Here is a 23,853-nt window from a genome sequence, read left to right as displayed (position 1 = left end):
TTTGTTAACCTCTACTTCTGACTGGGCTTTTTCAGTAGGTAGTAACTTCTTTCCTTTATTTTAAATTACTTGAAGATGCCTTTCAGGAGTCTGTAACAAAACAAGTAACAAGTTTTCCCTCAGATTAAAACAGCATGATACCAAGCAAATCTGTTGCATCTTCCAGCTGTAATTATCTTCTTGCTGAAGAATAAGGATGCACTTGCATGACCTATTTTGCCTAACAACGCTTGTAATTATTTAATACATATGTACTTCCAAGGTGAATTTGAAACACCAGTATATAGTAAATGTTCTTGCAACTCAAACCAAAGTATCCGTAATTGCATTCTGTTCATAAGTGGTAAGACAGGAAAAGCACATGTGTCATACATTAACAAAGTTAGTGTGACTCATCAGTATTCATTTGGACATGATGTGTTATTTTGTGGTTGGTTTTTTTTTTTTTTTTATTCTGTCAAGACCGTCGTAGTGTTTTAACATTTATTCTTTCTTTTGGTTAAAAAAAACCCAAACAACTTTGCATATAGAAAACTGATTTTTAGTGGCATTCCTTAAATATCAGCATACTGAAGACAGAGTGTTGCCTAATGGATTCTACAGAGCATCAGAATAAAGTCAGGAAAATTAGTAGCTACTTTTTTGCAGGAAACAAGATACCAATTGCTTCAGCTCCGACCTGCACAGCGAGCATCATGGATTGGTTATGCTATTGCTTATCATCTGCTGGAAGACTATGAAATGGCAGCAAAAATTTTAGAGGAATTTAGGAAGACACAGCAGGTAAGAGGAAGACATGAAATTGCTGTATGGATTGCTGCTTAAGTCAAAAATAAAACACTGCTTGCTTTCGTGATGTGAAAACTTTATGCAGTTTCTTTAGTCAAATGAATTAAATCACAAATACATTCTAGAAGGCTGAACTTTCTCATGTGTCTTGCTTTCCTATGTAGACATCACCTGATAAAGTGGACTATGAGTACAGTGAACTGCTGCTATATCAAAATCAAGTCCTCCGGGAGGCAGGACTATATAAAGAAGCCTTGGAGCATCTTTGTACCTATGAAAAGCAGATCTGTGATAAACTGGCTGTCGAAGAAACTAAAGGTAACTGCTTTTTTTGAAGATACACTTAAACGCATAGTATACGATGGAATGCCTGTACTGTCAGCTTTTCCCATCTTTTGGAACTTCATCTTTGATTTGTTTTTAGATTAATTTATTTAATTCTGCTGTGGTAGCAGACTACCTGTCTTGCGGCTGTTTGGTCCCCATCATACTCTTCTCCCAGGTTGATAAGACATCAACAGAGTACAGACATACTGTTCTGAAACTTTCAAGCTAATGAGCATTTCACACAGATGATCCTGAATTGATGTCCTGAAATTCTGTTTGGGTAGTGTACCCACACATGTGCTATAATAGCTTTGATAGTGGTCTTGACAGGGAGACCGCTTGCTGAAAGGGCAGAATCATCTTCGGCAAAGTAGAAGGCTTTTAATTATACTCAGTCACTCTTACAGTGTATGGAAATAGGCTGTTTAGCTGGGCAACCCAATGTAGGCTTCTGTGACTGTATTATTACAATCCTAGTATATAATATTATAACAGAGCAATATAATACTATATCTTATATTCCATAGCTGGAATTGCAGAGTGATAGAGGTTCGTTCTTACAGCTCTATTAACAGGTGCACTTTTTAAAAGCATGCTTTGTTCCTCTTCTGCTTGCTGTTTGTACAGTCCTTGTGTGAAACTTCTAATCTATTGAAGGTATTGTTTGTTCATGGCCCACATTGGAATCTATTCAGATTGAAGCAAAGAGAAAAAAATCTTTTTACTCTATAATATTATTCATGTAGATGTTGTAGCTAGCTCCCTATTCCTGCTAACAGTAATTTCACTGTCTTGTAAAAAGAACCTAGGAATTGAGTAGTGACGGTATTACGGAAGGTGTGTGGTACTTCCTCAAAGATGATGATTGCAGACAACTCTCCACAGTTGCTGAATACATTATTTGGTTTGCATATAAATGGAAATAGATGTAGAGATTACACTCTCACAAACCATTTTTAAGACGTAGTAGCGGGAGTTTTGGTTTTGGGGGGTGGGGGTGGTTTTTTATGACTTAGGTTTTATCTGAAAGATCTTTTGACATACTATGTGTTCTTAAGTTTTTGGTGAAGGTCTGAGGCTGGTACTGAAATAGGATTTTCAAATAGGATTTCACAAAAAAACCCACCAAAAACCAAAACAAAACACAAAACCTTCTAGCAAGCTACCAGAAAAAAAGCATGGAAATGCGCTACAGTCTGTGTGCTTTCAGCAGGGTACAACTGATTAATTTTTTGGGGCACAGCTCCTGTTCTGTTGTTAGGTCTACTTCAGCTGCGGTGCGTACTACAGAAAAGCCTGCTAATAAATGAGTGTTGTCTACGGATTTTAAGTGTATGTGCAAAAGCCATTGTGGATGAAGTACAACTGAAACTGAAAATAGTATTGGCATTTGCCACCATTAGATAAAAATTATAACTTTCACCCCAGAGAAAGAATTTAGGTTTATTTTCCAGATTCTGTCATTCTCAGTGAGTGAACCATTGGTGTTTTGCCTGGCATTAGATACTGCATGTAGTCCTCAAGTTATCCTATCTGTGGGAAGCAGCTTCTCTTGACAAAATTATGTGTCAGTTGCATGACATAGGGAAGAAGAGAGGTAATGCTGACTCCTATTTTCCTCTTGAAACTGGATGAGAAAATCTTACCTTAATCTAGAATGACACTGTATCACCTCTGGTGTGTAATCTTTTAGTGCCTAACATTTGCCAATAGCAAAGCTTTGTAAAGTATGGTTTCCCATTGTGAAAAGGGAAATTGACTTTTGTTGCAACTCCAGCATTAGCAAAGATCCTCTAAACAGTTGTTAGATCTAGACTTTACTTTTAACAATTGCATCTTATAATGAAATATCATTAAAAGGAAACTTGCTTGCAGAATCTTGAGAATTCATTAATCAGATCAATGGCTTGATTTAAAAAATTGAAGTTAGTTTTATGAAATACCAGACTGAAGAACCATTCTTTTATTTGCAGCTCTGCAGTTTCAATTTGGTTTTCAAGATGCTATATACATGAAATACCGTGTACTGCTTTTAATTGCCTTCTGTAGTAAAAACTGCGCTTAAAGTAACCAGTCACTTCAGTAAGTGAGAAAAAAACATGTGCATCTTGTTTTTAACATTAAATTTTCAAGTAAGTTTCAAGAGTTACTGGCTGAGTTGTAGAATTGTATTGTAATTGTAGCTATTATCAAATTAAAAGCCTACCTGTCAGCTAGTTTGTGATGGCACTGTGATCATTTTTTCTAAGAAATTAGAATCTACATGGAGTTAAGGATTATCTAATCTTTTGCTGTAGAGTGATTAATATTACACTGCTTCAGTATCTTGTTACCTTAATTTAAAACTTCTTGGATTTCATACAGGAGAACTCCTGCTTCAGCTTGGCAGACTTGAAGAAGCAGTTGAAGTCTATAAAGGACTGCAAGAAAGAAATCCCGAAAACTGGGCCTACTACAAAGGCCTAGAAAAGGCACTTAAACCAGGTAATGTTTTGATATGTTGTAGTAAAGAAGTTGTTTCTGCACATTTGGAATTTTTATATGGATAAAAAACCTGTATTGCTTTAAATTATAAAACTATTTTTTAGTTTTTAGTCATAGTGTGTACATATTGTCATAATGTTTCTTTAAGAAAGGCTGGAAGTATTTCTTGTATTGTTATCCTGTCTTACTTAAAAGCAAAACAACACAAATATGCAGTAGTCTTTGTGTGCCGTTGAAAGAAGAGAGTTATTTCTTAAAAGACAGTTTTAATTTAGTTTTTTTCTTTTACTGTCTCTGTTATCTTATATCTTATGTTGTAGGTAATACAGGTTTTGGAAAAACAGACATGATTCTCCTGAATGGTTTTCTTTGTTGGGAAGATCTTAGCATAGTGATAAGGCGGGAACTGTTTTTTAAGATGAGAGATAAGCAGTTAGTCTTCCACTGCTGGAAGAGGAATTTACAGATACTGAATACCTGAAATCATTTAGTACAGCAGGTTTAAAAAGAATAAAATGGAAATTAATGTTATTTAGGAAGTATATAGCTATTAGTTGCTATATATACTGATTCTTTTTTTAACCAGATATAAATCACTTCCCTCTCCCCACCTTTCCCTTCTTCCTAAAAAGGAAGGAAAAAGTAAACTGTAAAATTCTGTTCCAGCTAATATGATGGAGAGGTTAAAAATCTATGAAGAGGCCTGGACTAAATACCCAAGGGGACTAGTTCCAAGAAGATTACCATTAAACTTTTTGTCGGGTAAGTGCATTTTTGCTGAGCAGGTAGTGATCAACACTCGTGTTTCTTAGATACTAATGTTTTAACAGCATAAACAGTCTGCAATTGACAAGTAATGTGTGGTAAAACAAAATCAACAGGTCTTTTTCCTCTCAAGGTGAAAAGTTTAAGGAATGTCTGGACAAGTTTCTAAGGATGAATTTCAGCAAAGGTTGCCCACCAGTCTTCAATACCTTGAGGTCATTATATAAAGACAAGGAGAAGGTAGGTTTTTCCCCCCACTTTTTACATGTTCTACCTTGTAGCTGGGATGCATTAAAGAGATGAAGGAAAATTTTTTTTCTTCAGTGCACACACTATCAGCACTGTTGTATATTATGGCCTAGTGTATCTAGAAAAAAATCAAGTACAAGCATACATAGCCTTGTGCCAAGTTAGTAAATGTAGAAAACTAAGGTTTAGTATTTATAAGCTGTATAAGTGTTAACTGAGGGAAGCTTGGTCTTAATTTGTTAAAAAGAGAGGTGAGATTGAGTGCATTCCCATATGTATTGTAATTCTGGATATTGTACAATTCTTTTACCAAAAATAACTAGTTTGGGTAACACCAAGTAGTTCAAATTGAAACAAAAATATCATCTTACCCACAGATTTTTTTTTTTTTTTTTTTTGTCTTGTCTTGCATGTGTAGGTGGCAATCATAGAAGAGCTCGTGATAGGTTATGAAACCTCTCTAAGAAGCTGCAGGTTATTTAACCCAAATGGTGAGTGCTAAGACTGTCATACTTCATGGAAGTAGTGCCTGGTGTAAGCATTATATGACCATTCAGAGGCAGGGAATCTGGGGAGTGAAGAAATTGAGATGATGGGGTTTTTTGCTTTTTTTTCCCCTAACACAGAACTGAACAATAGCCATCCTTATAATGGATTTAAGCTGTCAAATATAAAGTCTGTATTCAAAGTCTAGTCACTTGTTCTAAAAATTTTTCATGGATCCATGAATTTGGTCGTATCTTTGCAGTTTTGAGTTCAAGTATTCTATTTTCAAGACTTGTGTTTATCATTGTCCAGGAAACTGAAATTTGAAAGCAATGTTAAATCTTTAATTACAGAAATGTCAAACAAAAAGGAATAGATACTGATAGCACAGTCTTCAGGGGGATGGAGTTTTGGAGCTTTTGGTGGGGGCTGGGTTTTGTGTTCTTGGGGGTTTTGTTTAAGTTTAAAAATGTTTTCCAGGTTTTGACTGACAACTGTTTTCTTGTGAGGTATGGTTCCACATGTATTGAATCCAGGCTTCATTGTTTCCTCTCTGGTAGCTTTATGATGTTTTTTCAGTCATTTGCCCAATGGCTTCGTAACAGAAAATCTCCAAGAAAAAAAACTTTTCTGCATAGAGTATCAACAATGTCAATACCTTGAAATTTTGGTAGATGGATTAGAATGGTATAATAATCAAGATAGCATGAATGACAATATACGTTAAAACTTTACAAGATAATCCTAATTATTAAAGATATTTTTATTAAAGTTATAACCAGTTATTTCCCTGTTTTGCAGAAACATTAATGCAATACTTCATTACGAAATTGTCACCTAAGTTGCCCGTTACAGTTTTCCCTTGAATTTAGTGCTATAGGCTACAATATGGCCACTTAATACCCGTTTAAATTTGTCCAAGCTTTTCAAATGCATCTGTGCTTTTCTGGTTTAAGGAAACAGCTTACTGTTATTTCAGTTCAATTCAATATTTGCTTTGATATTAAATTTCATTCAAATAAACAATTTTCTGCTACCTTAAAATGAACAAATGCATATAATTGCATGGTGAAGTTATATCATAAACTGAAGAACCAGAATCTTTTGGTAGCACTAGAGCCCCCTCTGCCTCCCCTCCCTTTTTTTCTCCCCTGGAAGGTGCTATGCTTCACAGTCAGAATTGAGTAGTGAACTTAAGTTCGAAGACTTCAGTAGTAGTTTGGAATTCAAGCAGAGCCCTCTAACTTTCAAAACTGAATTGTGTATAGGATCGTTTTCTGGGATACATTTAGGTTAACAGTGATGATAAATTTGTCAAAGGTGGAGACAGAAAATCTTTTTAAAGCTAGGGTTTGGAACAGACAGCCAGTTTTGTTTAAAAATTCTCAAGTCTATGGACTGAAAACATGTAAATGCTGAATGTACTGATATCCTTTACATTGTTACTGTGTTTAGCAGGACTCTTTGCTATACCCTTTATCTAAAACAGTTTTAAATAAGAACTCTACATCATGCACTGCAGTCTTGCACATCTGGCTGCCCTGATTAAGGGACTAGTTGGAACAAAATGCAACTCCCTTCTGACCCACTAACTTGCTTTTCCTTTCCCTTAAAACCACAGTATGAGAAGGGAACAGTATATGCTCAGGTCTTGTCAAACCATAGACTTAGAAGTTAATGGACTTACCTGGACCCAGGTGTTTGGAAGCACTCCCAGGTCTGGTATGACAGCCTGATACAGAGGTAGAATTATATGTATAGCACTCTGCTTCTGGCATGTTAATAAACTGAACAAAAAAACCTCACCCAATTTTTCTCCCTCCAGATGACGGTAAAGAAGAACCTCCAACCACTTTACTCTGGGTCCAGTATTATTTGGCTCAACATTATGATAAAATTGGACAGCCATCCCTGGCTCTAGAATATATAAATGCTGCTATAGAAAGTACTCCCACTTTGATAGAACTCTTCCTTGTGAAGGCAAAAATCTATAAGGTAAGTTTGGCTTACTCTTAGTGACCAGAGGTTATTCATTTGTTATGATGGAAGACTTTTATACATGCTTATACTTTCCTATAATGTTTTTGATATGAACATTGAAGTGTTAAAGCTTGTATTAAGCATGACACATGGAGAATCCATGGAAAATTACTTAGTGAGTTTTAGTGGGTTTCTAGATAAGGGTGTTGTTTGGCTACTTGGGTTTTTTACTGCATATGAATAAGGCCCTATGAAGGTTTTTAAGTCAATAAAGGACAAATATACTGCAAAATGTGAATTCTCAGTTACAGTTACATTTTTTATATTAAAAATCATACTAAAAAATTTAGTTTATGTTTTAAATGTCTTCCACCAGTTCTTACCCCCTGTTTTTTTAACAACTAGTAAAAAACTAAAAAAAAATTTCTCAACTACACTGTGATATTGTATCAGAATGGGATTATCCAAAGTGTTCTTTAAGCATTTTCAGGAAAAACATCTAGTGCCAGAAGACCTATAATTCCATAATAAGGGAAAGTAATTTTTCTGCTTTTTTTTCTTTAAAGATCTGTTGCCATCCTGCAGAAAGCTATTTATTAAAAAAAGTCTAAAAAAATTAACTAATTATATTAAACAGTGAGTAGATAAAACATGCATGTTTTATAATTACTGAATCTAACTTGAATTTCTATCTCTTTAAGCATGCTGGAAATATTAAAGAAGCTGCAAGGTGGATGGATGAGGCTCAGGCTTTGGACACAGCAGACAGATTTATCAACTCCAAATGTGCAAAATATATGTTGAAAGCAAACTCCATTAAAGAAGCAGAAGAAATGTGTTCTAAGTTTACGAGGGTTTGTTGCATTTAACTATAGCTCTTTTGAATAATGTGGGCCTAATCCCTTGTGGAATAACTTTGTGTGTTAACTTTCTACTCACCTTTACTATAATCTTCAAGTTCTGTTTCAGAGCAACTATGATTGCTTGCTTCACTAATGGTAGTCAGTATCAGGGTTCAAATTAATCTTGGATAAGCATGATTCCATAGTATTAAGTGAAAACTCTAAAGCTTGGATTTGATCATTTTTGCCAGATAGGAAAAACACAGCATGCCTGTTTTAGCGCTAACTTCTCAGAAAACTATTTTTTCAGAGCAGACTTTGCGTTTAACGTTGATTCTATAGGATCCTTGAAAGATCTGATAAAGTTGCCCATGTCTCTTAGTTTTCTGTAACGGTAGTAAGTTAGAGAATTCAGACTTCTCTTGGAACAAAATTTCTGTGTGGCTACTAAGTGGGAGGGTTTGTGAGATGTCTTCCTTTTGTGAACAAGCTTTCATCCCTATGGCCATGTTTAACAGTGATGAAAGGAAGCTGCATACTGTATCTTTTTCTTTTTTTCTTTTTTCTTTTTTTTTTCTTTTTTAAGCTTACCCATCACCAGTTAGCTGGGAGAAAACGTTTGGATTATGCAGATTGCTTAATTTCATGCAGCAGTTTTTGTCCCTGCAGTAACCCATTGTGATAGGTTTGATCGTCTCATAGGTTAGGTAACTTTTTTTAATTGACTTCTCTTGCTGTTATTCTTTCATAACTGAAAGTCAAAACAGCTCAATGTAGTCTTTCCAGAATATTTGGCAAATTACAGTTTTAGAATACTGGCAATATCATTTATGTGTTGTCAGCAGGAGGCAGGCAACAAGCTGTTGAGAACTACCTGGGGAAGTAAAGCCTTTTTTGTTTGTTTGTCCCGGTTTTCTCTCCTCTCTTGAAGAGCAGGGGAAACTTGGAGTAAGGTAGGTTGAATGGCGTGGGGTGGGTATTTATAAAAGGAAAGCTGAAGGTTTTTTGTGAAGTGGAGGCTGTGTGCAAGCAAACACAGAGGGAGGGAAAGTTCTGTTCTATATAAGCTCAGTAGCCTTATGTGGAGTTTTTGATGCAAAACTGCTATGAATCTAGGTTAATTGACCTCTCTCAATGCCTTAAGCAGCTTTAAGATGATGCCAAAAAAGCAAGCATACCAGTTGCCCAAAAATGAACTTTAAAAATATTCGCTGATGTTGCTCTGTGTAATCTCTTTCATCTCCTTTTGATCTTATGTCTAGTGCTCAAATACAACCTTCTTAATTAAAAAACAATAATTAAAGTAGACCTAAATTAAGCATAATGAAAATGGAACTAACAATTTTTCTGATTTTTAGCTGCCTAAATCAGACTGGTTTGAAGACTGCCTTTCTCTCTCATTTGGGGTATTCTCCTTACCCTTCCATTTGAATATTATGTCATTTTCCCAGCTTTGGCTCTTTGCTGATTTTTTTAATAGCCTGGTTTTTCCAAGATCAGAGTAAAGTCAGAATAGCTGCATCCACCCCAAGTAGCTGACTTTGACATTAAGCTTGAAAGGCATATGATTAAGTCTTACAGATCTATGCAAGTATATATAAAACCAGATTTGAAATACAACCGCAATCTGCTGCTTTGAATCAGAAAGTGTCAAAGCTACCAAAATTCCTTTTGCTTTGCCACTGCTCTCTAGTAATGATCACATAACAAATAACCTATTACTACTGCCAGTTACTATGCTTAGCTCAGTCAGCAGGTCTCTGGAAGACACAGATGGCATTTTTAGTTTTAAAAAATAAATAAATAAGTCCTGCAGGTGTCAGTGTCATGCCACATGCTAGAACTTTTCTGCTGTTTTTCTTCAGGCTGCAATGTGTTACTTGTGCATACTATTAAAAACAATGAATGAATGTCTCTACTGTCTTAAAGATGAGGAACTGTCACAGTTAAATGGTCACTACCTGGCTATTCATTAAGTGTTTCTGACTTCCAATAAGTGGAACATAGAGGATTTTTTTTTTTTTATTAATGAACAAAGCAAGTCCATCTTAACTGTGGCGTTTCTGAGTTTCAGGACTCCAGTTTTGAAATCTAGCATTCTTTTGATAGCCTCTTTATTTCTCCTTTTAGTTAGAACCAGATAAAAGAAATGGCAGTTAACAAATTGAATGAGACCTTTTGGTTTTTTGTTTTGTTTTTTTAAATAATGCTGTTTTTGCTTTTAGGAAGGAACCTCGGCAGTAGAGAACTTAAATGAAATGCAGTGTATGTGGTTTCAGACAGAATGTGCGCAAGCTTACAAAGCAATGAACAAATTTGGAGAAGCACTTAAGAAATGCCATGAAATTGAGAGAGTACGTATCTAGTTAAACTGCCTAGGTTGGAAAACACTAGCTTAAGTTTACTGTATTAACATGTTTCCTTTTTGAGCAGTAAGAGTATACTTCATGTAGCTTCAGGAGAGATTTTGTTTCATGTTGGCTACTGGTGAGTTGACTAAATTACATTTCCTCCTAAAAATGCTATTGTAAACTGTGTATTATAAAGAAATTCCATAAAGTCATTTGAAGATCCAAGAAAGAACAGAAAACTCTCAGAAATAATTTTATTTTTGGCAGAGTACATAAAAACAGGTATTTGGGTACAAACCAAGAGTATGTGTACCTTAAGTCCAAAAAGAACTTGGCTAAGCTGACAAGCCCAGCACTAAAGGAAGGATGTCACCTTGGTTATTGTTAAGCCACTGTATTTTAGAGGGAGAGAATAAATGTAAAAACCTATCAAAAATATTAACTATCTTCTCCTTTAAAAAAAAATAATATTAAGCTACAGTTTAAAAGAAGCTATTAGAAATATAAAGACTTCTTAAAGTAGAAATTGTATCCAAAAAGGGGGGTTACTTGCACATTAAATGCAGATCCATAGTAAGGCAAACAAAAAAATTTGAATGCACAACTTCTAAAAAAAATAAGTATGGGTGTGGGTTTTTTATTTTTTGAGCGCATTAGGGTCTAGAAAAAAGACTGGACAGCTGAGTGTGTAAATGCAGTGCTCAAAGAGGAGAACTTTAGTAGGAAGCTATGCTTCTTTGCAAATAGAGGCTTAAGGATATTTCAACACTGATGCTTTTCTGCAGAGGGGACTAGTCTGTGGAATATTCTCAGATTAGAACAAATCAAAGGGATTCGCCAGGACCATATTCTGTTCACACAAATCTTTTAAATAAATTTGTGTGAAATCCTTTTAAAAGAATTTGTGTAAGAAACTACTAGTTTTGTAAGTTGCCTTGGGTAGCAGAAAAGGTCAGCAAATGGAAGAGCTGACTTAGGCCATCCTAAAAAACATTTGTAAGGAATTAAGTCACTATGTTTAATTTTTTTATTGGATTAATTGATTGAAGGTGTAGTAAAGATCAGAATTAAGATAGACAAATATGTTGTATTCAGAAACCATCAACAAAGCATTTGTTGGAAAAAGCAGTGCCTCTTAAATCTTTTAGAGGTGCCAGTTGTGCTTAAGGCAGTCTAGTTGATAAAATCTGTTCTGGATTTCAGAAACACTTTTGATGTCATCCTTCACATCGTGAAGGATCTAAACTGTCTCAGAAAAAGAAGGGAAGTTGATCTCATGGATTTAATAGCTGGTTCATGACTGGGAAAACAGAGTAGGAGCAAATAATCAGCTTTTAAAGAAAAGGAGTTTATCATGGAGATTACCAAGGCATCTGTCTAGGGTCTCCATTGTTTGATCTATCAATAAATGATCGCAGAAGGGGAGTGAATAGTGCAAGGACACCACTTGCACTGTCTCAATTTAAATGATAAACTGGGGCACGAAACGCAATGTTCAACAGTGTAGGTGGTGAAGGAGGACAAGAAGAATTCTTTGCCTGTGCATAAGTAGTAAAAGGTCTTACATGAATTATTGCTGCTCAGGAAAGAAATCCTGGAATCATTATAGGCAGTGCTGCAAAAACTTCTGTGTTGGTGTGCAGCAGCAGTCAAAAGGATAGTGGTGGGAATTAAGTGACTAGAGAAGTAATAATTTTCTTCCGTTATATAAATCTGTTGTACTGTTTACATCTGAATATCACACCTCCTTAAAAATGTGCTAGTAAAATATGTGCCATGGAGTAACTTCGACATGAAGAGATTGCAGTTAGCTTGCCACGCTTAGTATTTTATCCTCAGCTTTGACAAGCAGCGACTGAGTTTAGCATGAAGTTGTATGAGAACATAAGTACATGGAGAAGTTGAAGAGGGGAGTGACTTTTCACTGCTTCTCAAACAAAAACAAGGGTGTCAGGTGACAGTGAGGAAAGCAGATCTTGAACAAAAGGAAGTACTTTCTCACACCATGTGCAATTTCAGTGTGGAATTGGTTGCCACAGTACTTAATGGAAGTCAAAATTATACTTTTGACTGAAAAAATTAGAGGAGTTCATAGAAGAAAAATTCTTCAAGTGCTGTTTCAATACAATGAATGTAGAGCCTTTGTCCCTTAAACTGCAAATTGTCAGAGGGTAGTTACTATTAAAAGATTGTGAAATGGGTGTATTTTGGTTCTGACCTAAGATACCTTCTGTTCTTTTCACCACAACTTTATTTTTGGAGGGTTTTGTTAACTCGCATTTCTAAAATCTAAAAGTTAGGGTGTATTTGTCAAACAGCAGGTTTTTACTAAATTATTCCTTTGGGGAGAGTGTATTAAAAAGTCAAGGTTAGTATCTGATTGCTAATACTTGCTAAATAACGTTATGTTATGTTGTGTTAGCATTTTGTAGAAATCACGGATGACCAGTTTGACTTTCACACTTACTGTATGAGGAAGATTACCCTTAGGTCTTATGTGGACTTGTTAAAACTAGAAGATGTACTTCGACAGCATCCATTCTACTTCAAAGCAGCACGAATTGCCATAGAGATCTATTTGAAACTTCATGATAATCCCTTAACAGATGAGAATAAAGAGCATGAAGCTGATACAGGTATTCAACCCTTAGGATTTATTAAATATGCAGTTTCGCTAATTAGTGGATATTTTACAAAGATCCAGCATTCTTAGAGTTGTCAACTGTAGTAGCCAAAAATAAGAGTTTTGTCACAACTCAAAGTAGGCAAATTGTAACTTGGCCTGCATGTAAAAGTAGATGTTCTACTGACAGTTAAACTAATACGTGTTTTTATTTCGGTTATTGTGAAACAATGATGGCTTTTATTGTGATGGTTGTAATTCTTAAGTAAAAACATATTTGTGTTATGAAATGGCTGAGAAAACATGGAATTCTCATGGTTATTGGTCCATGAAATAACAGATTGAAGCAGGTGTGCTTGGTGGTAGCTTTTTCTAAGCATTTTATCAGTATGCAAAAATTTGACTAGGTAGCAACTTAAATTTTATCACCTCTTGCTTCTGATGTAAAAATAATTTTTAAATCAATTCCCTCCCCCCCATCTCTGATTGGAGAGTAACTTAAGTGATTATGGCTTGGGGCACCTCAAGTGGTATGAATAGAGGCTATTGAATCCTTCAAGAGGAATTTGTCAAGTTCTAATATTTCTCATTTCAGTTCATTTATGTGGCTTCAGGTTCACATTAAGACAAGTAGAAGTGTAATAGAATTTTTTAGCCACTTTCTGATGTATTTTAAATTAATTCTCCATGCTTTAATTGGAGGGAAGAGAGGATCTGAATATGAATCAAATGTAAGATGTCTCTAGGGCATTAAAAGCAAAGCTGGAACTGACTATGCCAAAGTGCAACTATTTCACCTTCTTTTTGTTAGAGCATTTAATTACTACGTTAAACATAACTTGTGTTGTGTAATGCCGAAGGAATAAATCAATGTGTATTGGTGTGCACTTTTACTCCTGGCACTGGATTTGTGGAGTCATGTAGTAATTACTTTGTCCCGCCTTCAGCATGTTATACTATTGTTCTAATTCCCATTGCCCTGGTTTCACAATGGAATTTGTGAATTATGAAGCAGCAGTGTAGACTGTACAATAATCTATCGATACTAACTAAGCTTTTACAAAGGTAACAGTAGCATTACTAGTTACTAGATACGGTTTAAAGAAGATGATGGTGTCTGACAACTGATTGAGACTGTTAATATTAGACATCAACATTGTCTGGTTTTGCCCTTTGCGTGTGTAGCGAATATGTCTGACAAGGAGCTAAAGAAGCTACGAAATAAACAGAGAAGAGCACAAAAGAAAGCACAGCTGGAGGAGGAGAAGAAGAATGCTGAGAAAGAGAAACAACAAAGGAATCAGAAAAAGAAGAAAGATGATGATGATGAAGAAATCGGAGGACCGAAAGAAGAACTTATCCCTGAGAAATTGGCAAAGGTGCTTACTAATGTAATAATAAAGTCATAGAAATTTCTAGAGAAGTTACAGTGAGCACACATATAATTTGAAAGCCATTCAGATAACGTGGGGGTTTTTTTGTATGGCTTCTCTTCACAGGCGGCACTTTAAAAATAATTCTTTTCTAGGAATAGCTTGTTGGATATACTGTCAGTAATGTGGTGAAATCACAGCTTTTGTGCCTAGCTTTCAAAGGCAGCGATTGAACTAATAGACATTTGCTACAGGTGGAATTATCTTCATGTGTGTATTGCACTAACTTGTTGATTATACCCTATTTCTAGTTGATCGGATGGAAGTCTTTCTATTCTGTATGTAAGGTGATTATCATTCACTCTTTATGTCCCATAATATTTTTTTATTTATTAAGCATAGACAACCTGTGAAACAGGAGACATTGAAACACTGAATGCTTTAACAGCATTTGTTTGCTTTTGTTTTGAAGGGGGGAGGGGGAGGATAAAGAAGCTGTTTGGAAATAGGGGTAGACTAGACTGTGATGGATTTTGAGATCTGGATTAGGAACTGTAGAGATATATAAAGGGCAGGTGACCCAGACGACTATTCTTGTGCTAAAAGTTGTACCTGTAAGGAGCAGGAAAACACTTGAAAAATGTGGGAAAAGATAATGAAAAAAAAATATAGAGAGACTGGGAAAATTAATTTATAGTAATAGTAGTATAGTATCCGAGTACTGCTAGATATGGTATTTGGTATTTTCACATTACACATAAAATTAGTATTATTGGTTCTGGAGGGCATGATATTTGAAAGCTGAGACAGTGAACTTCACTCTGTAGCCAGGAAGCAAGTGACTTAAAAAACTTGACTAGTCATTTAAGAATATTGTTTGTATTCCTATTGTTTAGCTCACTGATTGCAAGAATCAGCACTTGTAATTGCAGTGCTAGTTAAGGTTGAAAAGGTCACAATGGCATGTATTGAAACTGAGTTGTGGAGTAGAGGGATGTCATGGGATATCCCAGGAAAATCTAGGCAGTCCCCAAGGTTATAGGGAATAGTTGCAGCTGTATAATGTATTCCTTTGGCAAATCTTCCCTAATTATATTCCAAATTTAATATCAGAATCATGATATAGACAATTCCAAATTCAGTTAGTTCCTAGTGCCTGAAGACCATTTCTGACATAGCTGGTCACTTGCAAACAGCTTTCCTGAAACAGTTGCCCCTAGGCTTCTTTGGATATTTTGCTTTGGCCTTAAAGGCATGGCTTTGTAATCTGTTTTATTATAGGTTCCAAATAGTTTAAGTGCACGATTGTGACTGATGAATGCAAACTCATAACAGCACATATAAATGATGCAGTTTTTTAATGAAAACCGCTGTAGTATATGGTCAGCAGGAACTCCATAAGGTGTCCATCATTGTCCTCAACTCAGTTTTTTGCAATGAAGCTTATTGCTTCAACATTACTAAATTGTTATTGGTAGACAACATTTAAATTTTGTATCTGATCCTTAGAGCGTAGCTTATGTTCATAAAAATGTAAACATCAAGGACAACAGACAGTTCTTGTTTGAATTCTCTTAACCTCTAGATGCAAGAGATCCGTCTGCAAAGAATCCTTGGACAGAATTAATTTGTGTTAAAGCTGTCCATTTACTGGATTACGCTAGTGAAGACCAGGAGACGATGATCAATATCTAGTTAGTTCAGGCTTGCTGTTAGTATCTTGGCTGGGAATGTCGCCATTGACCTGGCAGCTTTCAGGAACCTGTCTGAAGCTCGCATGAACCAACTCTGTCATGGGCATAAAGTAGTTTTTTACCAACATCTCAGGCCCGTGTGTGTAGATTGGCATGGGGAGCCATACTGCCCATTACAATGCTGCAGGTTGAGCTGCAGCTGTGTTTACTACTGATGTATGATAGAACGCAAAGACTTGTATCTCTATAGGAAAATATGATTTGTAACTGTCACAAAGCAATTTTTTAGACTTGTCAGTCTGTGTTTAGACCCTAATATTGAGTGAAAGATGCAAAATGTGTAACAGAAGAGGTTCTAAGCATCTCCTTATGCATTGCCTTATGAGAGTAACTCACTGATGTGACTCAGAAATAGCTAATTCTGTTGTAGAGTTACTAGGTTTAAACTTTGTGTCTTAGTTGTGTGTCACTTCCTTGAATCTGTAGGTTGAAGCACCTTTGGAAGAAGCCATTAAATTTTTAACACCCCTGAAGAATTTAGTGAAGAACAAAATAGAGACGCATCTTTTTGCCTTCGAGATTTATTTTCGAAAAGGTAGGTGAGACAACTAATGAAAGAAAGCAGTTTGTGGTTCATAAAGATGTATATTAGAATTTAAGCAAAAATTATTGATGAGATGGGAAGAGTCAGTCCCTTTTGACACACACAACTTTTCATTGGACTAACACCCAAGCCACGAGCAGTCTGTGAAAAACCAAAGTTTGAACATTCGGTGATTATCCACTTTCTTTGCTGTGTTTAAATGTATAAGCAATGAGACTGTAGTTAATTCTTGCTTGTATTTGCCCTAGTTATTTGTAGTACAGAACTACACACTGTAAAGAATTGATTTACAGTTGCTAATGAGAACTGGTTTTTTGAAACACTTGACTTTTGAATTCTTGTATTGGTTAAATATTATGCTTTAAGAACTTTTTATGTTCATATTTACTTATTAGTTTAAAAGGCTTAATTCACTGGTTAAATAAACACATTAGAAAAAATGGCTGTTGCAGTACGCTCAGCTTTAGTTTCTTCTGATCATTCTAATTTCAAACACTTAATACTCCTGCAACATAATGCAGTGAGTTCCAATAACAGGTTTTTGAACATTTGTCAACACTTTCTTTTCCAGAGAAGTTCCTTCTAATGCTTCAGTCTGTGAAGAGAGCCTTTGCTATTGATTCCAGTCATCCTTGGCTTCATGAGTGTATGATTCATCTCTTCAGCAGTGGTATGTATCAGTTTGATGTGACTTCATCTGTACATTCCAGTTGATGCCTAAGATTTTTTTAGTTTATACACTGTTAGCACAATTAATTCAAAATATTTAATACACGTATTAGCTTTTTAAACAACTGGTTCATGCTAAATTAAGTATGTTTATTATGACTGCAGCTGGATTTAGTAATTATTCCAATAACTATTAGTAAGTCTTTTTAAGACTGTGAGTAGTATGGTGAGCCCCTGAAAGAGTGAGTGAGTGAAGAAATGGGAACTACAGAGTGAGGCATCTGGCTTTTCTGCAGGCAGCCTGTGTCGGCATGCTAGGAGAAGTCGTAGAATTCTGTCCTTTTTGTTAGAAGGTTAGAAGGATTCTCTCCCTTCCCTTGCCCCAAAGGTCATCCTTCCTGTTGATGGCTACAGAGTAGGTACATTTAAGAACAGACTTGTATGACTTCAGTGTTTGAGCCTAATAGGTTTTAATCAGTAAGGGGGAGAGTGTATTGGAGTAAAAAGGCTTTGGCTTCTTTTAAGCATCAGAAAACTTGTCACAGTTAAGCTTTTTTTCAACCAGATCCAGTTACTTACCTTTTTGAATTTCATGCATCTTCCTTTGAGATTTTCAATGATGTTAATAATGTAAACATGACAAATATTAAAATAAATGCATAAAGTAGATTTTACTGGGATTACCTGTGCTTACCTCAATTAACTTCTTTTTTCCAATTCAACAGTATCTGAAAGTAAGGATCTGCCCGATGCAGTTAGAACAGTGTTAAACCAAGAAATGAATCGGCTTTTTGGAGCAACTAATCCAAAGAACTTCAATGAAGCTTTCCTTAAAAAGAACTATGACTCACTACCACATAGGTTATCAGGTATTTTGCCTTTATTCTTTTTCTGCCCTGCTCCTGTAATTTCTGTGCTTATCTAGCAGTGCCATCTCAGTATCGGCACCAGTGATGTAAAAAAATCACTCTTTCTAATCAGGAATTCTTTTCTTCTCTCGGTTTGTGTTTTTGTGACAACATAACTACCGGGTTGTCTGTGGTTTTCTTTAATTTTTTCTGTATTGCTAAAATACAGATTTTTGGACCTCTCTGCCCTGTTTTCATTTCTGATGCATGCTGAATGTATCATAAGACTGTAACTGTATTTAATGCATCTGTGAAATAGCTCATATGAGCTATGGTACGTGAAGTAGTATTTCCGAGTTGCAAAGGGGTTTTGATACATGTATTTGAAGAGACTGACTGCTGAGATAAATGTGCCGAGTGCTCAGCAAGCCAGGTAATGCGCAGAGCTATTGGTATGCCTAACAAGAGGATCTTAGATGGTGCTGGTTGCCTCTTACAAAAGGCTATCGGTGTCAATAGTGACCACGTATTACAGCGGGTACCACATGAGGAACAGGGTGTAAACCATGCAGGGGAGCAGCATTATTGTTGTGGCTCAGTCTGGGCTCAGACCTGACCACAAAAAGCAGTGAGTTTCTCTTGCATCTTTTCTGGCATCAAGTCGCTTCAACTATATCCGTGCCGTGGGACTCGGAACTGTGTCCTGGTTGAGTCCTGACACCGTATTATAAGAGCTCTGTGTGCACATCTCTTCTGTGCCCCAGTTTCTGTGTGAAGGACATACGAGCAGTGGTGCTGGAGGGAACTGTGGTGTGTTGCAGCAGGTCTGATTTGTTATCTTCACTACCTGGGATTCTACAGTACACTGCAAAATGCTGCTACCCTGCAGTATAGACAATGCCTATTTGTTTTAATGCTTTGTCTACCATTGAATAGTTGACTTAAAGCTACCCTTCTACTTGCTCAGGTGTCAAGTTTTAATGCTCCAAGTGGTTCCGTTTTGAACTACTACTGTAGAGTTCAGTACCCCCTCTTAGCTGTCTTATCTCTTTTATGTTTGTATATAGACATTTTTGGTCATCCACTGGGTGATGAAAGCTTATTTTTCTTCCTGTAGCTGCCAAAATGATGTACTATTTAGATCCTTCCAGTCAGAAAAGGGCAGTGGAGCTGGCAATGACCCTGGATGAATCCCTCATTAACAGAAATCTTCAGGTAACAGATATTTATAAATTGTAAACAACTTCTGGTATATCTATGGAAGCTTTATGCAAATTAGGAGGTAAGAGGAAGCTGACATGACTGTTGTGCCTTATGGTAAGGAGGTTGGGTTGTCATGTGAGAGAAAGGGGTATTGGGTTCATCTGAACCAAAATGTTTAATGTCCTTTTTGCACATTTAAATTAATTTAGTTTTCTCATCATATGAAAATAGCTAGCTAGCAGCAGAAACCATGTGATTGCCACAGGTAATGGGAAAGCTTATTAAACACAAGAGAATTCACATGGCAAAAGATGCTAAAGCTCCCCAATAAGAAAAGATTGTAGCCTGTCCAAGCTTTAGCTGTTACACAGGCAACATTCATAGGAAAAAGATTGACTTAAGAGTAGCTCAAACTCTGTGAAGGCTTTCAATATTCATCCCCCTGCAAGCCATGTGAATTACCTTAGTTTTAATAAAAGGTGCATATGCATCTTTTGGCCTTAGTATGTAGTTAAGTAAAAAGCTTATAAAATTTTGAAACTCTGCTCCATTCTGGTGGTCATGGAATAATGTCCCTGTGCCACTGCCTCCATGCCCCTTTCCCTGCTCCTCCACCTTCATCAGGGAAGGCTCTCAGTTCTGACTTGCAATTCAAAGTATTCGAGAGAAGATAATTTTTTTTTTTTTTAGTATCTTTTCTTATGTTTCTTATAAAGAATTAATAAACATGTTTTTTTCTTCCTATGACCACACGCTGGCAGAACCTTACCTGACAAAGCAGAGAATTAATAAAATGTCCTTTCTTTTTTGTAGTCTTTTCTAAACTATTTCTGTATCCCAGTCAAATCATCATCTTTGGCATCACTGTGAGTGTGTCCAGCACATTTAATTAAGTATTCGAGAGATTCCTTGGCAGGCTGTGCAAACTTCAGGACATTTTGTCTCTCTCAGTTCCCCTGGCACTTAATTTCTTTATTGTGCTCTTTATGTCTGGGGACTCAAGAATTTTGTAGATCTAGTGCAAGTAAAATTGGTGAACTTTCTAGTAAAATTATTCTTTTGTGGGCAAAAATCAGCATTTTCCAAAACACATCCCTTTGGATATATACTGGGTTCAACAGAACTTTAATTGTGAAGGATTTTAAATTCACCGTTAAATTTTTGGACAAAACAAAGGGGAAAAAGAGATAGGAAAAGACAATTTGTCATGATTTATGAACTTGCTTAGGATGTTAAAGATTCACATCCTTTTTCTAGCTGTGATCTGGTTATGGGACACAAACTCATGTCTTTTATATCCTAAGTACATATTTAGCAGTTTTCATAAACTGTTTTCTTGTTTGGGGTTTTTTTTTTTCTGTGTTACTGTTTGAGCAGTCTCAAAGAGCTTAAGATAGATTATCAATAGGTTTAGAAAACAAAAATTGAATTGCCTTCAACATCATTCTTTTTGCCTCATAGCTGTGGTTTTTGCCTGAGAGTAGGATTCTGGGAATTGAACTGGGGAAAGATTACAATGTAACCAAAAATGCTTGATTGTTTTAGAGGTGTTAACTTGGTAGGACTACGAGAAGCACTTACTGACTCAGCAGTGTATAAAGGTGATATACACAGCATTGTGATAAAACTGAAGAAGTTCAATTTAAGCATTCTTGGTGCCAACATGAAGTAAGAGTTGGAGTTCTACTGAACTTTTAGATGGGAAATTGGAAGTGCCCTAAAACAATGAGAATCTGAAGGAGTCTAGGCATTCATTGAAAGGCATTCTCATGTGCAAAGAGATCCAATTTATTACATTTCATTTTAGTAAAGACCAGCTGTCTCAGGGCACATTTGCAGGCATAAATCTCGATATATTTGACCTTCTGTGGATGCCAGTGTCGCAAAGAGCAAATGTGAGGAAAAGGGGTTGTTGAAGAGAACTTCATAACCCCATAGTAGGAGGACACAGCAGTTAATCTCAATACACAGAACAAATAAAAGCTATAGTAAATGTCAGAGGAGTGGAAAAAGACTAGCTCACTATGCTAATGCTAGCATACACGACATGGACTGATGTTAAATGCTGCCGGGCTTTAGTGAAGCTCAGTAGGTTGGTTTCCTGTGTTTGGAATGCAAGTTGGGGGGAAAAAAAAAACAACAGGAAATCTCCTTTTTCTCTTCTAAATCATGAACAAAAATGGGTATGAAACTGCAGATATATCTGAAGGATGTGATAATATCTGGGTAATTTGGTTTGATTCACTAGTTACAGACACACTTCAGTAAGTCACATATCCTTAAATGTACATATCCTTAAATGTAAAAATGGTTTTTTTTCCCCTACTAGAAATGTCACATCTAATTATGATTATTCAGCTGATGCTATTTTTACATGTTAATTATATTCCACAATTCTTCCAATTTTATCTGAAAGCATATTCACAGAAGTCATTATTGGGAAATTTAGTATATATTTTGGATTCATTGTTTTTATTTGTGGACACTGAAATTCAAATGCATGTTATGTATTTCTGAAATGTTCAGTGTATCCTAAGATGGGGGCAGCAGGGTGCAGGCATCACAAACCCAAAAAACACATTTAGTTGCAAGTAAGCCTGGTTCTTGGTTGCCAACTAGTAGGGATCGATTTTTTTTTTTTAGGAAAGTAAGGAACGGGACAAATGAGTATTCTCATTTTCAGTCAAGATTTCTAGCTGTTTTTTAAATACCTTTTTAAACTGCATTATTTTGAATCAGACTACACTGGTATTTCATGCTGTGTCTAGTTAAAAAAATGTCATTTGGTATTGATAGAAACCTGAAAACAATACTTGGAGTTTGTTTGCTTTGTAGTATTGTATTTCTGGTTTGTGAGTGTTCAGATGAATGTCTAAGAAACCATAACACTTCTTTATTTTTCTCTTTAATTAGACTTGTATGGAGGTATTAGAAGCTTTATGTGACGGTAGCCTTGGAGACTGTAAAGAAGCATCTGAAACTTACAGAGCAAATTGTCATAAGCTTTTCCCTTATGCTTTGGCTTTCATGCCCCCTGGCTATGAAGAGGATATGAAGATCACAGTTAATGGAGATAGTTCTGCAGAACCTGAAGAACTGGCCAATGAAATATGAACAACTTTATTGGAAAAAAATTACATTGGACCATATCTGGTGTATAATATTTTTGTCACGCACCTGCTGAATTGTTCTAACTTACACAGAGAACAGAAGGAAAAAAAAAAATGTTGCCTTCAAATAGTTTTACTTTTTTTTATCCTGCTGACAAAGTATATATATAAAATATCTAACATATTACTGGATATAGGTTGTTCGGTTTCTTAAAAATTAAAAGCTGCTAAAATTGAAGAAAAAAAACCCTTCTCCTTACCTACCTACCCATGTTTTTAAACTAATTTATATGAAATCTGGAGGTGTATAGCCCTCAGAGCAGGTGTGTGGCAGAAATATTACTTTAAATTTGTCTTGTGAGATTACTGTTATCTCAGACAGCAAAAATGCTGTTTTAGCACTGGATTCTTTCACTGAGCACAAAGAGTTGATGGGGCTTTAGCATCCGACTGATTTTGATACGGGGATGATTCTGTCCATAGGAAGTATGCAATGTGAATCAGAATATACAGAGAAACTTGCAACATACGTGTTATGTTGTGGATGCTGGGACATACAGATATCAAGCAGAATTAAGAAACATAGTGTGTTCAATAAGCTTGTTGTGTCTCTGAAATTCACTGTACACGATCAGTTTGGTGTTCTTGCACCACAGTTTTTAACTGAAGGAACCAGTTAAAACTATTTCTCTCTTTGAATTAAACTTGGGGGTTGGGGTGGGGAGAATCAACATTGCTGTTCTTGAGATGAACCTATCGGCGTAGGTTGGCCAAACTTTTTAAAACTGTAATGCAAGAACCAAATAAAATTATGCACTGTGATGTGGCACCAACTAATTAGAAAGATAGCATGCATTTTTCACATAGAGTGAAAACAAAATGAGAACATACTATGGCTTGAAGTTGCAAAGAGGAGAACTCCTGACTACCATTTTGACTGATCAAGAGACTAATAGTTTAAAACCTCAGCAGGCCTTGTTCACGTTATGCAGAAAAAAAAAAAGTGCTGCAGTTTAGATACCTCTGGAACTTTTCCACAGTGTCACAGGTTTGTAATACTTGAAGCCCTACATTTCTAAGAATATATTTCTTGCTCAGTTGTTTAAGGCAAGCCCAAGACTTTGTAACTTTTAAGGGGCCCAAGATTTTTTTTCAATAACAGACCAGCTTCTTATTCCTGCAGTTACAGATGTAATTTCCTTTGTCAAACATAAGGTACCAAATATAATGCAATAAAACGTTTTGAAAAACAATTGTGTGAATATTTAAACCAATCTCTGTTGTACTTTGAAAATGAATGGGTTCACTAGAGTGCAGCTCAGGGTTGGCTTACTGTGCTGTCCAGTTATGCTAATAATGTCACTGCTGATGGGTGGTTGTTGAGTATAAAGCGCAAATGCATTATATGTAAATACTGAATGTCTGGGAAGTCCTATAACACAGAATGCTTTACTAC

The 23,853-nt window shown here is 36.0% G+C and overlaps 1 protein-coding gene across 2 annotated transcripts in view; it reads left to right on the top strand.

Moving 5' to 3' along the window:
- Positions 1–23,650, top strand: part of NAA15 (N-alpha-acetyltransferase 15, NatA auxiliary subunit) — a 41,654-nt gene extending 18,004 nt beyond the window's left edge. The window contains exons 5-21 of one of the 2 annotated variants that reach the window (XM_030008305.2): positions 649–783; positions 954–1,107; positions 3,481–3,600; positions 4,267–4,362; positions 4,499–4,605; positions 5,033–5,105; positions 6,926–7,095; positions 7,782–7,934; positions 10,148–10,276; positions 12,696–12,909; positions 14,082–14,275; positions 14,581–14,616; positions 16,450–16,558; positions 17,139–17,237; positions 17,962–18,105; positions 19,202–19,299; positions 22,201–23,650. In XM_030008305.2, coding sequence (XP_029864165.1) covers positions 649–783; positions 954–1,107; positions 3,481–3,600; positions 4,267–4,362; positions 4,499–4,605; positions 5,033–5,105; positions 6,926–7,095; positions 7,782–7,934; positions 10,148–10,276; positions 12,696–12,909; positions 14,082–14,275; positions 14,581–14,616; positions 16,450–16,558; positions 17,139–17,237; positions 17,962–18,105; positions 19,202–19,299; positions 22,201–22,401 — 2,232 coding nt within the window. In that variant the 3' untranslated portion in view covers positions 22,402–23,650. The remainder of the gene's footprint in view (positions 1–648; positions 784–953; positions 1,108–3,480; positions 3,601–4,266; positions 4,363–4,498; positions 4,606–5,032; positions 5,106–6,925; positions 7,096–7,781; positions 7,935–10,147; positions 10,277–12,695; positions 12,910–14,081; positions 14,276–14,580; positions 14,617–16,449; positions 16,559–17,138; positions 17,238–17,961; positions 18,106–19,201; positions 19,300–22,200) is intronic. The other variant, XM_030008315.2, reaches the window with a different exon arrangement.
- The last annotated feature ends 203 nt before the right edge of the window (positions 23,651–23,853 follow it).

This window comes from Aquila chrysaetos, chromosome 1 (genome assembly GCF_900496995.4).
Source record: "Aquila chrysaetos chrysaetos chromosome 1, bAquChr1.4, whole genome shotgun sequence".
Lineage (NCBI taxonomy): Eukaryota > Metazoa > Chordata > Aves > Accipitriformes > Accipitridae > Aquila > Aquila chrysaetos.
This window is presented reverse-complemented; position numbering and strand designations above follow the sequence as displayed.